This window comes from Phyllobates terribilis, unplaced genomic scaffold (assembly GCF_046119375.1).
Source record: "Phyllobates terribilis strain yellow unplaced genomic scaffold, ASM4611937v1 Scaffold_5__5_contigs__length_657084704, whole genome shotgun sequence".
Lineage (NCBI taxonomy): Eukaryota > Metazoa > Chordata > Amphibia > Anura > Dendrobatidae > Phyllobates > Phyllobates terribilis.
The window spans coordinates 120,043,265-120,059,100 of NW_027362765.1; the positions used below are offsets into that span (position 1 = coordinate 120,043,265).

At 41.5% G+C, this 15,836-nt stretch overlaps 1 protein-coding gene across 1 annotated transcript; it reads right to left on the reverse strand.

Annotated features, from left to right (window-relative positions):
* Positions 1-290: 290 nt before the first annotated feature.
* On the reverse strand, positions 291-15,533 carry PDYN (prodynorphin). Its single transcript, XM_073681036.1, has 5 exons — positions 15,385-15,533; positions 13,362-13,612; positions 12,280-12,396; positions 1,739-1,879; positions 291-1,411 (listed from the first exon to the last, which is right to left on the reverse strand). Exons 4-5 carry the CDS (start codon positions 1,865-1,867, stop codon positions 704-706), a joined length of 837 nt encoding a protein of 278 aa, XP_073537137.1. The 5' UTR covers positions 1,868-1,879; positions 12,280-12,396; positions 13,362-13,612; positions 15,385-15,533; the 3' UTR covers positions 291-703.
* Between the last annotated feature and the right edge of the window lie 303 nt (positions 15,534-15,836).

Consider the following 15,836-nt stretch of genomic DNA (forward strand, 5'->3'; position numbering starts at 1 on the left):
ACTCACGGCTCGGTCATACACCCTGTAACCGTGACCATTATGCTCCTGGTATCTAATATAAAGGCACCTGGCTTTGTGACATGTTCTTGTGCATCCCAAACTTGCACTTTAGGTGCAATGTGTCCACTAATTCACCTCTTTTGGTGCCACCCTTACCTTAGGCCGGTTTCACACATCCATGTTTCACAATCTGAGCTCAGTCTGTGTTCCATGGACGTGTTACACTGACCTTAAAGGGACATTGAGCGATAAATTCCATTTCAGTTTCATAAATAATCACAACCACTTGCTGCAAGTATTAGTTTTATTGTTTTATTGTAATTTTCAGTTGATTGGTTGCTTGTGGTATTTCGGTAGCTCTTGTACTCCACACGCTACTCTATGTAAACTTAGTTGTGTAACTTTATAATGTAAAGCGCTATATACATCTGTGCACAGTACAAACAAGAACATACTATACATTCAGCCTAATGTGGTAAAACAAATCTTAACTTGCGTGCAGTACCTTCTGATGACTTACAGAAGGCGGCGTGGGTTAATTTCCCATTTCTAAAGAGCTACAGGATCCCTTCAGTGTCAACGCCGGACTATGGGATGGTTGAAATAAAGTTTAACCAAACAGAATGAAAAGTGTTTTTTTAGATTTTTGAAGCGTTAACTATTCCACCACCACTTTGCCACCTATGGTAGGCACTAACGCTTCTTAAAGGTTGGACAACTCCCCGGAAAAGGTGCTGGGATCTTCCTCTGACCTTGTAGTGACCTTGAACTGACGCCGAAGGAATCCCCCATATCTTTTCTGATTGTCCCACTTTAATTTGGGCCGGATCCTGCGCATAAATCCCCCATAGCGCTTCTGAAGATCCGCCACTCCCTGTTCTGTCTCTACCCCTTGTTCTGTTTCCATCTCCTCCACCCCCTGCTCTGATCCCAGTTCTGGGTTTAGTACCATCCTCCTGTCTAGCTCTACCCCCTGTAAATTGTCCAGGCTCCTCTTGGGGTATTTGCGCAGGAACCCTCCATAGCGCTTCCTCTCATCTCTTGCGTTCCATGCCTGGTTCTGCTCCTCCGATTCGTTATTGACCTCCGTCTCCTGCTCAGAGTCAGGTATCTCCAGGAGGTCCCTCTCTCTATATTTGTGCAGGATACCACTATAGGGCTTAATAGCTTCTCCCTTGTAGATGGCACTCTCTCGCTTGGGGGAGTTAAAGAAGAATTTGTTTTTATCCAGTTTTTTCATAAATCCTCCATAACGCTTGACTGGTACCTCCAGGAGTTCGGAGGTTGTGGGCACTCGCTCTTGCTCCCTTTTGGAAATTTCGAGTACGGCTCCTACAGGAGTCAAGATCTTTTCACATCGCTCCCACTCTGTCACAGAGGCCATGGATCCTTCACATTGTAAAGAACAAACCTGTGGAATGAGAAAGAAGTAGTCAATGCTGGTGTGATCGGAAGCCACAATTTACCTGGTCACCATTTTCAAGATTTGGTTGGCAAAATGGCAAATTTTCTTGTGCTATGTGCACCAAGTATGTAGTCTACTGGACATAATTTCCAGTGCCTACCTACCATACAACAGCTCTGGTCCCCCTCACCGAAGAGGCTGTAGACTCCACGGACGCTGCTTAGAACCAGGGTTCCCACATGGCAATGACCCAGTGTTGTGCACATAGGAAAGAGTGGGGCTAATTCTTGTACTAGCTCGTCAGCTTGAGCTCTCCATTTATAGAAAACCTACCAGAGGATTGAAGCGAGAGTTGGTGGCTTGGATCTGTAGAGCACAGGAGAAGCACCAGGACACACAGTCTGCACAGGTTGCATGTGGAGCGGAGAGACTCAGCAGCATTATCAAAACCAGCAAACCCATTGCCAAGATTTTCTGCATGGACACAAATTAAAAAAAAACAAAAAAACAATTACAGACAGCAATCTTACAGATATTTTATTCACATGTTGCGGATGTGTCATGGATTTTGCTAGGACAAAATAGTGCATAATTGTCACAGGTGTGTCAGAGGTGACAGACAGTCGTCCTGCAGTTGGTTGGAGATCTCTACGTTTGGCATTACAGATATCTTCTTAGAGGCTGGCTGTCTCTAGGACCCAGCGACTACCTCCATCTGGCTAATTAGCTCACTGGCCTGGGTGTATAAATAACTGGTGTGTCTAAGAGGGAGGTGCCGGCGATATTCATTACTACTTGTGAGACTTTAGCAAGAGCAGTACTTCGTCCTCTCTGGAGCTTGAGGCCGTGTGCGCAATTGTCTGGAGTCGTCTAAAACTAAGCAAACCCCCCCCCCCCTGTTTGTCTACCCTTGTTGTCTATAGAGTTTAGTGGAGATCGACTAGTGCTCATCTCCTCCCATCCCTAGCCTTAGCCATACGCCAGGGAAAGTCAGGGCAATTGATGAAGAGCCAATATAGGGACGGTAGTTGAGACAGGGTGACACTAGACAAGACTAGGAGGTCTCCCCTTCCCCCTTTCCCTAGGGTCTGGGCTCCCTTTCCCTTTTTGTTGCACTAAGTCTTTCCCACACCTGGCGTGACAATAATAGTAGCCGCTGCTGATAGCCATACCTCCCTCACTCTATACCTAGCACCTTTTTTTTTACATTCTTCCCTTTCAGTCTTGTCTTGACCACTGTTGATTAGGTCGCATGGGCACAGAAAGGTATGAGAGAGCTGAAGCTCTGGAACAGGGAGTTCTGTGGCTGGCTCTGGAATATTGTAGTCAGTAATGGTTGCACTGTGTATGACTGAGCACACAGTAGTCAGGGGAGGACATACCATTGGTGCAACCTGTACTGCCGCACAGGGGCACAAGAAGTAAGGGGACCAATGCCATCTCCTAAACTGGTGGAATTATGCTTTATGATGAACTATTGAACCGCAAAAGGACCCGTATACTGCTCTCGCACAGGGGCCCTCTTCTGTCTGTGTCCGTTCCTGATGGTGGTTAACTGCGGAGGCACTGTGGTTGACTCTGGAGTACTGTAGTTGAACTGGTGGCTGACTGAGGGCACTGGTTAACTTTGGAGTTACAGTAGTTAACTGCAGCTGTGTCACTTCTAGGGTCACTGAGGTTACTTATGGCAGCACCGGCTTACTCTGCGGCACTGTGGCAGACTTTGGCCGCATACAGTGGTTGATAATGTGGCTATCAGTGTGACTGATTCTGAAGGTACTATGGTTTGGTCTCTAGCACAGTGGCTGATTTCGGAAGCACTATTGCTAATTCTGATGGCACTATGGCTCATTCGGACTGGTATGTTGAGATTGGCACTGGGATTACTGTGGGTGATTCAAGGAACACAGTGGTTTAGTATGCGGCACTGTGGCTAATTCCGAGGGCACAATTGTTGGCAGACTGTGTGGGCATTTTAGGCTACGTTCACACGTTCAGTATTTGGTCAGTATTTTACATCAGTATTTGTAGCCAAAACCAGGCTACACTCCTGATTTTGGCTTACAAATACTGATGTAAAGTACTGACCAAATACTCAACGTGTGAACGTGGCCTAAACATGCGATATCTTCATGAAGCTTTTTTTTTTACTTTATGGCCATGTTCCGACGTAGAGTAAATGCGTTGTTTTTTTCTTTGCACAGAAAATGGGCTGCGTTAATGTGATTTTCATGAAAACTCGTGTCATCTGTGTGTTTAATAAATGCTGTTGCTGTTTTGGTGCCTTTTTTCCTTTATATGCCTCTATGGGAGATTGAAAAAACACGTGTAAAAACGTTGTTGTGTTTTTAAGTGCTGAATCCCGGTGTTTCTGCACTGCATCAAATCTGCACCAAAGACACATTCAAAAAAGGGGAAAATGCATTGTAAAAAAAAAATCGTAACCAGAGCAGACTGCTATTGTGTATTTTAGAGCGGACATCAGCAAAAAAAAATGCATCAGAAAAAAAACGCACTTGGGAACACGGCCTTAAATAACTTGAGAAGTACATAGCACTTTGCAGATACCATACACATATGGAAAAAGCCAAGCATAAGTTGCGGGGGAGGGGTAGGTCAGAACTTCCTGGCGTGATGACGGGCTAGTTGGGGCGGCCATGTTGTCATGCCAATATTAAGAAGAACCTCTGTGTCATTTGTTTTAGGCAATATGGATGATAATAATCTCCATGGATACAGTGCGCCGTAGACAACAATGTCATCGGGGATCACACTCAGTTTGGATCAGATATTTATCACTTTATGTAATCACCGTTTTAGTATAAAAAATAATATTTGCAGGTGAAAATGGACAATGGAATCTTCTATTGTAGCTCCTCACCAGGACTGAATATCATAGATTATTATTTATTATTATAGCGCCATTTATTCCATGGCGCTTTACATGTGAAAAAGGGGTATAATACAACAATAACAAAAATCTTGAACACAATGTGACAGCGACTGGTACAGGAGGAGCGAGGACCCTGCCCGCGAGGGCTCACAATCTATTTCCTGATAACTCTGAACTAGAGGGTGCCGTTGAGTCTGTTAAATGGCCAAGGGAAGGGCCAAGCAAGAGGCCTGGAAATGGGTTGATGCAAAAGTTCTGCCCCTTTTATGAGTTCTTCCTGCAAAAAAAGGAATTCATCACATACCAGGTCTAGTGGTATGTGCAGATACATACGCAAGACCTGAGTAGTACTACTACTCCAGCTACAACCCCTGGCAAAAATTATGGAATCACCGGGCTCGGAGGATGTTCATTCAGTTGTTTAATGTTGTTTAAAAAAAGCAGATCACAGACATGGCACAAAACTAAAGTAATTTCAAATGGCAACTTTAGGGCTTTAAGAGACACTAAAAGAAATTAAGATTAAAAATGTGGTACTCAGTAAGGGTCATTTTTTTTCAGACCAAGCAGAGGGAAAAAATTATGGAATCACTCAATTCTGGGGGAAAAAATTATGTAATCATGAAAAACAAACACACAAAAGAACACTCCAATACATCACTAGTATTTTGTTGCACCACCTCTGGCTTTAATAACAGCTTGCAGTCTCTGAGGAATGGACTTAATGAGTGACAAACAGTACTCTTCATCAATCTGACTCCAACTTTCTCTGATTGCTGTTGCCAGATCAGCTTTGCAGGTTGGAGCCTTGTCATGGACCATTTTCTTCAACTTCCACCAAAGATTTTCAATTGGATTGAGATCCGGACTATTTGCAGGCCATGACATTGACCTTATGTGTCTTCTTTCAAGGAATGTTTTCACAGTTTTTGCTCTATGTCAGGATGCATTATCATCTTGAAAATGATGTCCTCATTCCCAAACATCCTTTCAATTGATGGGATAAGAAAACTGTCCAAAGTATCAATGTAAATTTGGGCATTTATTGAAGATGTAATGACAGCCACCTCCCCAGTGCCTTTACCTGACATGCAGCCCCATATCATCAATGACTGTGGAAATTTGCATGTTCTCTTCATGCAGTCATCTTTATAAATCTCATTGGAAAGGCACCAAACAAAAGTTCCAGCATCATCACCTTGCCCAATGCAGATTCGCGATTCATCACTGAATATGACTTTCATCCAGTTATCCACAGTCCACAATTGCTTTTCCTTAGCCCATTGTAACCTTGTTTTTTTCTGTTTAGGTGTTAATGATGGCTTATGTTTAGCTTTTCTGTATGTAAATCCCATTTCCTTTAGGCGGTTTCTTACAGTTCAGTCACAGACATTGACTCCAGTTTCCTCCCATTCGTTCCTCATTTGTTTTGTTGTGCATTTACTGTTTTGGAGACATATTGCTTTAAGTTTCCGGTCTTGACGCTTTGATGTCTTCCTTGGTCTTCCAGTATGTTTGCCTTTAACAACCTTCCCATGTTGTTTGTATTTGGTCCAGATTTTAGACACAGCTGACTGTGAACAACCAACATATTTTGCAACATTGAGTGATGATTTACCTTCTTTTAAGAGTTTGATAATCCTCTCCTTTTTCAATTGACATCTCTCGTGTTGGAGCCATGATTCATGTCAGTCCACTTGGTGCAACAGCTCTCCAAGGTGTGATCACTCCTTTTTAGATGCAGACTAACAAGCAGATCTAATTTGATGCAGGTGTTAGTTTTGGAAATGAAAATTTACAGGGTGATTCCATAATTTTTTCCCTCTGCTTGGTCTGAAAAAAATTACCCTTACTGAGTACCACATTTTTAATCTTGATTTCTTTTAGTGTTTCTTAGAGCCCTAAAGTTGCCATTTGAAATGACTTTAGTTTTGTGCCATGTCTGTGATCTGCTTTTTTTCAACAACATTAAACAACTGAATGAACATCCTCCGAGCCCGGTGACTCCATAATTTTTGCCAGGGGTTGTATAATTCCTAATGCACATTGCAGGCAATTTTACCACTATAGTAAATAGTTAATTATACTGCGTCAGGGGGTTCTGCTGATAAAATTCCCAGTTCTGGCAAATTCCAAGTATCTTTTAATTTTACTACTATATTACGGTACATGAGTAGGCATTACTAGTGCCTCTTCTGGCTGCAAGATGTATTACAGATTTATGTCCCAATCCAGCCAAATTCCAAATATTTCTTACCCTCAGGACACTATAACATAAGCAAAGAAATGTAATGTCGCTACTGTTGATATGCATTCAGTCGTACTGAAAAAAAAAGACTAGAAAATTGTACTGCCTCAGTTGGTCACCAGTGGTACTGCAGTTACATTTCAGAAACCCTCTTTATTACTGCCATATAGGAAATTCTGCCTGATGAAGAGACCTGAGAAGTCTGGAAAGCTTTGCTATGTGTTATCATCTTTTTAGTTGGCGATTAAAAAAGGTATCAACCACCGAGACAGCAAAAAAATTCAACTGCCTCTTCAAGTAACATTACCGAGTAGAGACAAGTCTACTGCCCCAACTGGACACAACATGTTCACCATGATTAAGGGTGCTATATGCACCAGAAATGCGTCGGTGCATTTTGTCTGATGTTATCACTACTTTAATAAAGTCTGGAATTTTGACCCTGTCTTGAGCTTTATTGCCTCTGTATCCTTAACCATTTGATGTCCATGGCAGTGGCTATGTTATGTTCCAGTTTCCGCAGGACGTCTTGCTGCATTGGTGAACTGTTTTTTCCCTTTTTTTTTATTCTTCATTGCAATCTGCAGATTTATAGTGGCATTGAAGCATGCTGTGATTTGTAGTCCCACCAGATACTAATATTACTACACCTATATTCCGGGTTCTAAAATAAAGAAATATACAGAGCAAACACATAATAAGGTCTCGGTACTCATCCTCCGGAAGCAGCAATGTATCATACAAAGATATGTGCCCACATATGTCCTTGAGAAAGAGAAAAATAAAAAATACAAGGCACATAGAAACAAATGGAGGGGGATGCAGAAGAGCGCAATACAATGCTGCGACAATGAATGGAGCGTCAAGGGTCAAATATTGTACTGGAGAACCCAAATATTGGAGCAGCACCATTGCTTATAGCCAGACTTCTGCATTATAATGGATCCATTTGTTACCCTGTGTCCCCCCTCCCCCCATACGAGCCCCTTGTATTCAGCCTAAAGCAATGCACATATCCATTACTAATCTCAAATATCTGAATCTAAGACTATATACCTATATCCTTATTTAACCCCTTGTTTTGCTTATAAAATGATTTGTGACTCCTTCTGCACAATGTATCATCTCCCTTGCAACAACTGTTGGGTCTGCAACAATATATCCGACCCCTATTACATGTTATCTGTAATACTTGTCTTGTACCCATCACTCCTAAATCTATCTAGACTCCATCTCTATAATCCCCATGCATGAAGTAACTACTGGACTAATGAAAAAAATCCAAATATGTACCCGATCCCCTGATATAAAGCCATTATGTACATTTTTATTAGTAAGAGATCCCACCATTGAGTGAAAATCCTATAATCCAGCAGTAATGGGACCTGCATTAAAAAATATTCTGGATTATGGCTGAGTAATAATTTGGTTGTGTAAATGAACCCTAAGGATTTATGCAAGATAGAAATGTGTACAAATCCATCATGTGTGAATATAGATGAATAGTGGAAGATGGGTTCCACTATGGATCTGTCATCTGTGTGCCATCCAAAAAATGAATGACAAGTGAGAAAAAAAAATCATTTTTAAGGATGATCTGGAAATCCAGAATATCTGATAATCCGGCAGCTGTCACGTCCCGGTGATGGCAGAATATTCTGTATAATTTATTCCTTTTCTCACCCACACCTCTCATGTAAATAGATCTTGATCGGTGTCTGTGTTCCCCCTCCGTGGCCATTGTCTGCCCCCTTTCTTGCGCTTCCAGCACAGCCATTGTATACGGTGTGTCCCATAATGTCTTCCTATTATGTTCTATTTGTCTTTATTGATGAAAATAAATGAATCGGAAAATGGAAATGACCCGTGCGGGAGGTTAGGGTCAGTGCGAGGGATGTGACCTGGACATAACCCTCTGGGGTTAATGGTGAGCGTACTGTTCAATAATCAGAAATGGATCACGGGTGGTATATGGGATGAGGACGCTGTTTAGGGACATGTTCACACATGGAGGATAAGCTGCAAAGTTTCCTTCTGGAGTTTACAGGCAGGAAATTCAGAATGTATTCCAGTGGATGACAGAATCAGCAGCAGAAAGGTGTTTTTGTGAAGGAGTCATCCACACGACAGCCCTCATTATTGATATTGGCTGTGTAGTTACGATAATGTAAAGGGAACCATGTACCCTTCATTTTGGGAATTTGACAGCCTGACTTCATGGACCCATCTTACATGTTCATCATGATAAACTTTGCTGCTAACTTTTGTCTACAACTTTTTTAAAGAGACATCACACCCCCAATCTATTTTTACCTCCATTTGATGTGAAAATGAATACAAACTATTGCTCCCTGTTATCAGCCATGTCAGGTTTGAATACATCTGACTAAATGAGAATATAACTTACTGATCCATTAAATCAGGCACTGTAGAAAATAGGTCCATCCATAGGTGTAGTGTACATCATCCACTATCCCACCCTCATGCCATCGCATAACACATATTATTCTATAGTACCCTAAAATCAATATCAATGCTATGATTAACCCCAAAAACGTCAACACACGATGACTCCATTTATAAATCTGAAGTAAACTGATCACTAATATTACATCACAGTGATCGCTATGATCATGAACGGAAGAAAGCCCGTCATGATCCTTGACCTATGGGCAGCATGAATCAGACACTGGCTGCGTGGTTGGAAATATAAGCCGGACGGGGACTATGGGTCTACATGACAGTTTTATACCTTTGAAATGGGCAAAGCTGTGGTGGGATGGGGGACGGAAGGGGGAGGGACGAATGCCACTCATCAAATTCAAGGGCTGGAGTAGGATCTGTGGCGAGGTGCCGTCCGACGCTCCTAATTCATAAAGAGGGGCATCTGTCTCCATCATGCCCCCTAATCAAGTACCACGACAGTCTTAATGAATCGGGCCCTGTGTCCAATATGACTAGTCCAAGGCAAATCCTTGGCGGCTTCTCCCTGTCCCGCTCCAGTTGATTGACTGGTCTCTCCCTATGTGTGTGTTTAGGTAGAAACCTGTCAGTCAAAGGGATCAGGGCAGGGATATGCCACCTCGGATCTACCTCAGACTAGTCATATGGGATACATAGGGATCAATTCATTATAGCGATTATGCCATAATTATGATTATAATCGGTTTGAAAAATCTCAAAACTTTTGCAACTATTGACGTTTTCACATTAGTTTTGCATGGGCAAGCTGGGGCGGTATGGGGTGTGACGTTCCTTATGCCAGAAATCTTACTCCAGTCCCTGACTGTAGTAAGATTTGTGACAAAGTGCACGGAGGAGCATGCCACTTTACAGACGCTCCTGATTCATGCGGCGTGAACATCTCCGGTCTTAATGATTCAGGGCCATAGTCCCAGGATGGGTTTTTAAAGTTTGTTTTCTGTGAAACCGCACAGCATTTTATAATAAAACATACCAGCCGGTGTCTGATTCATGTTGCCTGTATTTTGGGTGGCATGGATCCGATAGCAGGTTGTCGCTATTGCACCAAAAGTGAGATAGCCAAGATATTTTCCATTCATTAGGGAACATTTCTTTTCACCTTTTCAAATGAGTATTTTCTTTGCATAAAAAAATATTGTCTTGGCACCAAATTTTCCCATGTTCGATATTGTACTAGAGGGATACTGGCCCTTTAAATCACTACTGTGGCGCTGCAGCGGGCATGAACCCTATACACAGGCTATCATGTGGTAGATTTCGGCGGCGGTGGAGTACGCAGCTCTTTGTCCACCGTTTACAGTGTGTTTTTTATTATCATTCTCTTTTCTCATTATTCATTTCCTATGTGACTGAATGAAGATTCAGGTCATTAACTGTGTCCCTCCTGGGGATTGTAATGGGGTGAAAAATTGCTTTAAATGAAGTTAATAACTCACATCTCCCTGTCCTCTCCGACTCCGTGTCACTCACGTCATGACGGGGCAGGGGGAGCGACATGTTATCAAACCTACGGCAATGGGTGCAACTATGAGGAGGGTGGAGGTGCCAGGACATGGTGCTTATGAAGGGGGGCATAGAATGGGTCAATATAATGTAACACTAGAGTATCCTACATTCACTTTTCTGCTAAAATGGCACAAATCTGCGGCCTCTCAGGACAGTCATGTGATAAATTTGCACCAGTTAATGGCACAATTGATACTGGCACAGGTACATAATTGGATATTTTACATTCCAGTTTCTTAAAGGGACACTAACCAGAAATCTAATCGGTTTAGAGCGTTATAAGAGGAGTAGCAGATGTTCTCAGCACTGGAGATATGAGACCTAAAGTAGTTGTCATGGGGGCAGGCAGATTCATGCACCTCCTATCACTCATCACATTGGTACAGTCACAGACTAACTAGGCCCAAATGGCTGATAACAAGGAGCATTAGAATTTATTTAGCTGTCCTACAGTCTGCCTCATCTCAGGCTGAAATGGCTGATAACAGGAAGTAATAGATTGTATTAAACTCCACAGCAAATAATGCTACAAAGATGTCAGGGTTACTGTTTCTGCAGAAATGGAAGCGATACATTGTGTAACTTCTGACCCCTCTGAATAGTGTATGTACCACCACTGACCCCTCCAAATAGTGTATGTACCAGCACCGACCCATCCGAGTAATGTATGTAGCACCACCAACCCCTCAAAATAATGTATGTACCACCACCAACCCCTCCAAATAATGTATGTACCACCACCAACCCCTCCAAATAATGTATGTACCACCACCGACCCCTCCACATAGTGTATGTACCACCACCGACCCCTCCAAATAGTGTATGTACCACCACCGACCCCTCCGAATAGTGTATGTACCACCACCGACCCCTCCAAATAGTATATGTACCACCACCGACCGCTCCGAATAGTGTATGTACCACCACCGACCTCTCCAAATAGTGTATGTACCACCACCGACCCCTCCAAATAGTGTATGTACCACCACCGACCGCTCTGAATAATGTATGTACCACCACCAACCGCTCTGAATAATGTATGTACCACCACCGACCCCTCCAAATAGTGTATGTACCACCACCGACCACTCTGAATAATGTATGTACCACCACCAACCACTCTGAATAATGTATGTACCACCACCGACCCCTCCAAATAGTGTATGTACCACCACCGACCGCTCTGAATAATGTATGTACCACCACCAACCGCTCTGAATAATGTATGTACCACCACCGACCCCTCCAAATAGTGTATGTACCACCACCGACCACTCTGAATAATGTATGTACCACCACCAACCACTCTGAATAATGTATGTACCACCACCGACCCCTCCAAATAGTGTATGTACCACCACCGACCGCTCTGAATAATGTATGTACCACCACCGACTGCTCTGAATAATGTATGTACCAGCACCGACCCATCCGAATAATGCATGCACCACCACCGACCCCTCAAAATGTATGTACCACCACCAACCCCTCAAAATATATGTACCACCACCAACCTCTCTGAATAATGTATGTACCACCACCAACCCCTCAAAATGTATGTACCACCATCAACCTCTCTGAATAATGTATGTACCACCACCGACCCCACCGAATAGTGTATGTACCACCACCGACCCCTCAAAATAATGTATGTACCACCACGGACCCCTCTGAATAATGTATGTACCACCCCACAGCATATGTGAGCTATATCCTACAACAATTCAATAAGGGAAAATATACCTCTGAAATTGGAATCTTGTCTGCTCTTCAAGTCCTCTTTGCTTGCTCCAGGTTTTGGGGAGCAGAGTCGTCCTCCAGGAGATTGTTTGTTCTGCGTCTCTTTTTGGGGATCCAGCCCTTAAAGCAAAAATTAAGTGGGAGTCAGCGATCTATATACTGATCATGGTGGGTGTAGGAATAAATTGAGTTTTATGGGGTTAAAAACTGTCGGACACAGTTTTGGGGCACATCATTCTGTAATGTTCTGTGGCCCCGTATTATACTGGGAAATGTGAGGTTCTATAGGGCATGACGTTTGGGAGATATTGGGGTGATTGATCCTCTGAGATTATGTGATAAGCCATTGTGCCATGTACTACAGACGGTAAAATTAGGGTGCAATAAAGTCATATAAACTTGGGGTGCATTATAGGGTTCTCTGATTCGCTACAGACTATGTGATGTGATGACATCCGGCTGTGATGGGAATAATATTGGGGTGCTATAAAACTGCATTGAACTATTTCCTGTAAATTTAAAATGTAATTATGAAATAAACCATGGGGCTGAATATTGGGGTGCAGTATAGAATATGATTGCACACTTTCTAGAGAATGTCAGATAAATCTGGGGTCCATTACAGTATAAAATGCTTTCCAGGGTTCTATATGATGCATTTTGGTACTTTCATGGGGTTCAATGTTGTTATAGAGTACATTGTGTGCCCTCTAACCTTCTATGTTGTGTGTCCTATTAATTTGGGATACGATTCAAAGATTATTTGTAAGATAAAAAAAATGGGGTGTAAGATTTTGGAAGGTACATTGTTACCTATGACTGATTGTCCTGTGTAATGTAATTCTGCTGTGTAAGATATCTGGTAAATATGGGGTATGGTGCGGTGATAATACGTGATCTACATGGAATATTGGGGTACTCAGTGCTATCAGTGCTAGAGGATGTGCTGTAAATATGGGGTGCAGGCACTAGAATGATGTGTCTCATCTCTGGGTGCGTGTTCTTTTAGGGTGCCAGACTGTGATGTATTAGGGGACCTGTATGTTGTTTGTGTGGATTTAAAGGTGCAGTGTCCTCCGGGTTACCTGTTTATAAGACGATGCAGCCGCCCCTCTGTGGTCCAGGCAGGTGATGTTAACTCCACAAGTCAGTTCCAGGTTCTCCTGCCGTCCCTATGAGTGCATGAGACTCTTCACAACTACTTATGTGAGGGGAGGTGCGCAGGGAGGGGCTCCCATCATGTCCCCCTCACTCCTCCTTCCATTAGGATTCATTGTAAACCTGTGATCCATGTGCCGGGGTGTCACAGCTCCTTCTCATCATCATCATCCTCTGTCTGGAGAAAAGAGAAAACCTGATTTCATTGTAACTAGTCATATTGTATTATCAAATGCTGCGCTAAAGAGCTGACAATCTAAATATTGGAAAGAGTCGTCAGTCGATATAGATTCTTATTCTTTAATTCTGCAAGTCATATCATGTACTATATACGGTACACCCTATATAGACTATATACCGCATGTACTATACACATGATGTACTATATACAGTACACGCTAGATAGACTATATACAGTATGTACTATACACATGATGTACTATATACAGTGCACCTTATATAGACTACATACCGCATGTACTATACACATGATGTACTATATACAGTACACGCTAGATAGACTATATACAGTATGTACTATATACTGTACACCTTATATAGACTATATACCGCATGTACTATACACATGATGTACTATATACAGTACACGCTAGATAGACTATATACGGTATGTACTATACACATGATGTACTATATACAGTACACGCTAGATAGACTATATACAGTATGTACTATACACATGATGTACTATATACTGTACACCTTATATAGACTATATACCGCATGTACTATACACATGATGTACTATATACAGTACACCCTATACAGACTATATACCGCATGTACTATACACATGATGTACTATATACAGTACACGCTAGATAGACTACATACAGTATGTACTATACACATGATGTACTATATACAGTCCACCTTATATAGACTATATACCGCATGTACTATACACATGATGTGTACTATACACATGATGTACTATTTACAGTACATGCTATATAGACTATATACAGTATGTGCTATACACATGATGCAATATATACATAATATACCATATGTTCTATACATAGCTTGTACTATATACAGTATATGCTATACACAACATTTACTATACAAAGGATGTACTATATACCGTGTAAACTATATAGTCTATACACAGTATGCACTATATACAGTATGTACTATATAGACTATATACAGTATGTACTATACACATGATGCACTATATACAGTATATACCACATAGTCTATACATAGCATGTGCTATATACAGTATACACTATATACAGTATGTATTGTATACAGTATATACCATACACAGCATGTACTAAACAAATGATGTACTATATACTGTATAAACTATATAATCTATACACAGTATGCACTATATGGACTATATACAGTATGTACTATACACTTGATGCACTATATACAGTATATACCATATAGTCTATACATAGCATGTGCTATATACAGTATACACTATATACAGTATGTATTGTATACAGTATATACCATACACAGCATGTACTATACAAATGATGTACTATATACTGTATAAACTATATAATCTATACACAGTATGCACTATATGGACTATATACAGTATGTACTATACAGTATATATTATATAGTCTATATACAGCAGGTACTATATACATGATGTACTATATACAGTATACACTATATAGACTATACACAATATGTACTAAGTAAAGTATATAATATACACCATAAACAGTACACAGAATATACTATTTGCAATATACAGTATACAATGTACACAGCTTGTATTATATATATATATGTATATATGAATGTTCTATACACTATATACAATATACTCACTATGTACAATACAGAATGCACAATATGTGTACTCTACACAGTATACACTATTTACAGTATACACAGCATGCACTGTATACGGAATATCCTATATGAAGCTCGCACATGGGTCGCCTGTGTTCTTACCTTCTCACTTTCCAGCACCCTCATGTTCCAGTGCACATCTCCCCTGTCACAAGCAGCAGTAATAATGATGGCAGCTGCGGCTGCTGTGTGACCGCTTGTAGCTTAATCAGTCTATATAAGTAACGAGAAAAAATAAATATCATTAGTTCCAGGGGATAACTAGTGCTGACAACTATTGTAAAAATGCTGAAAGGGGTTTTCACCACATTGCTATTAATTAAAGGGAACCTGTCACTGAGAAAATGCAGTCTAATCTGCAGGCACAATGATATAGAGTACAGGGGGCAGAGCAGATTAATATAGTTTTGTGAGAAAACATTCAGTATAACCTGGGTTTTCATCATTTAAACCTCTGCTCTTCCTGGGATTTTAGGTCCAGTGGGCGGACCTATCAGTGATTGACCAGCTGTCTCTATGCACAGTTATACAAAGAAAGCTGTCAGTCACTGATA

Bases quoted from the DNA above. Each gene is read 5' to 3' on its own strand.
- PDYN (XM_073681036.1), bottom strand. From the start codon at position 1,867: ATGGGTTTGCTGGTTTTGATAATGCTGCTGAGTCTCTCCGCTCCACAT. The intron at 1,412-1,738 runs GTAGGTTTTCTA...CTCATTCCACAG, and splicing joins ACTCTCGCTTCAATCCTCTG to GTTTGTTCTTTACAATGTGA.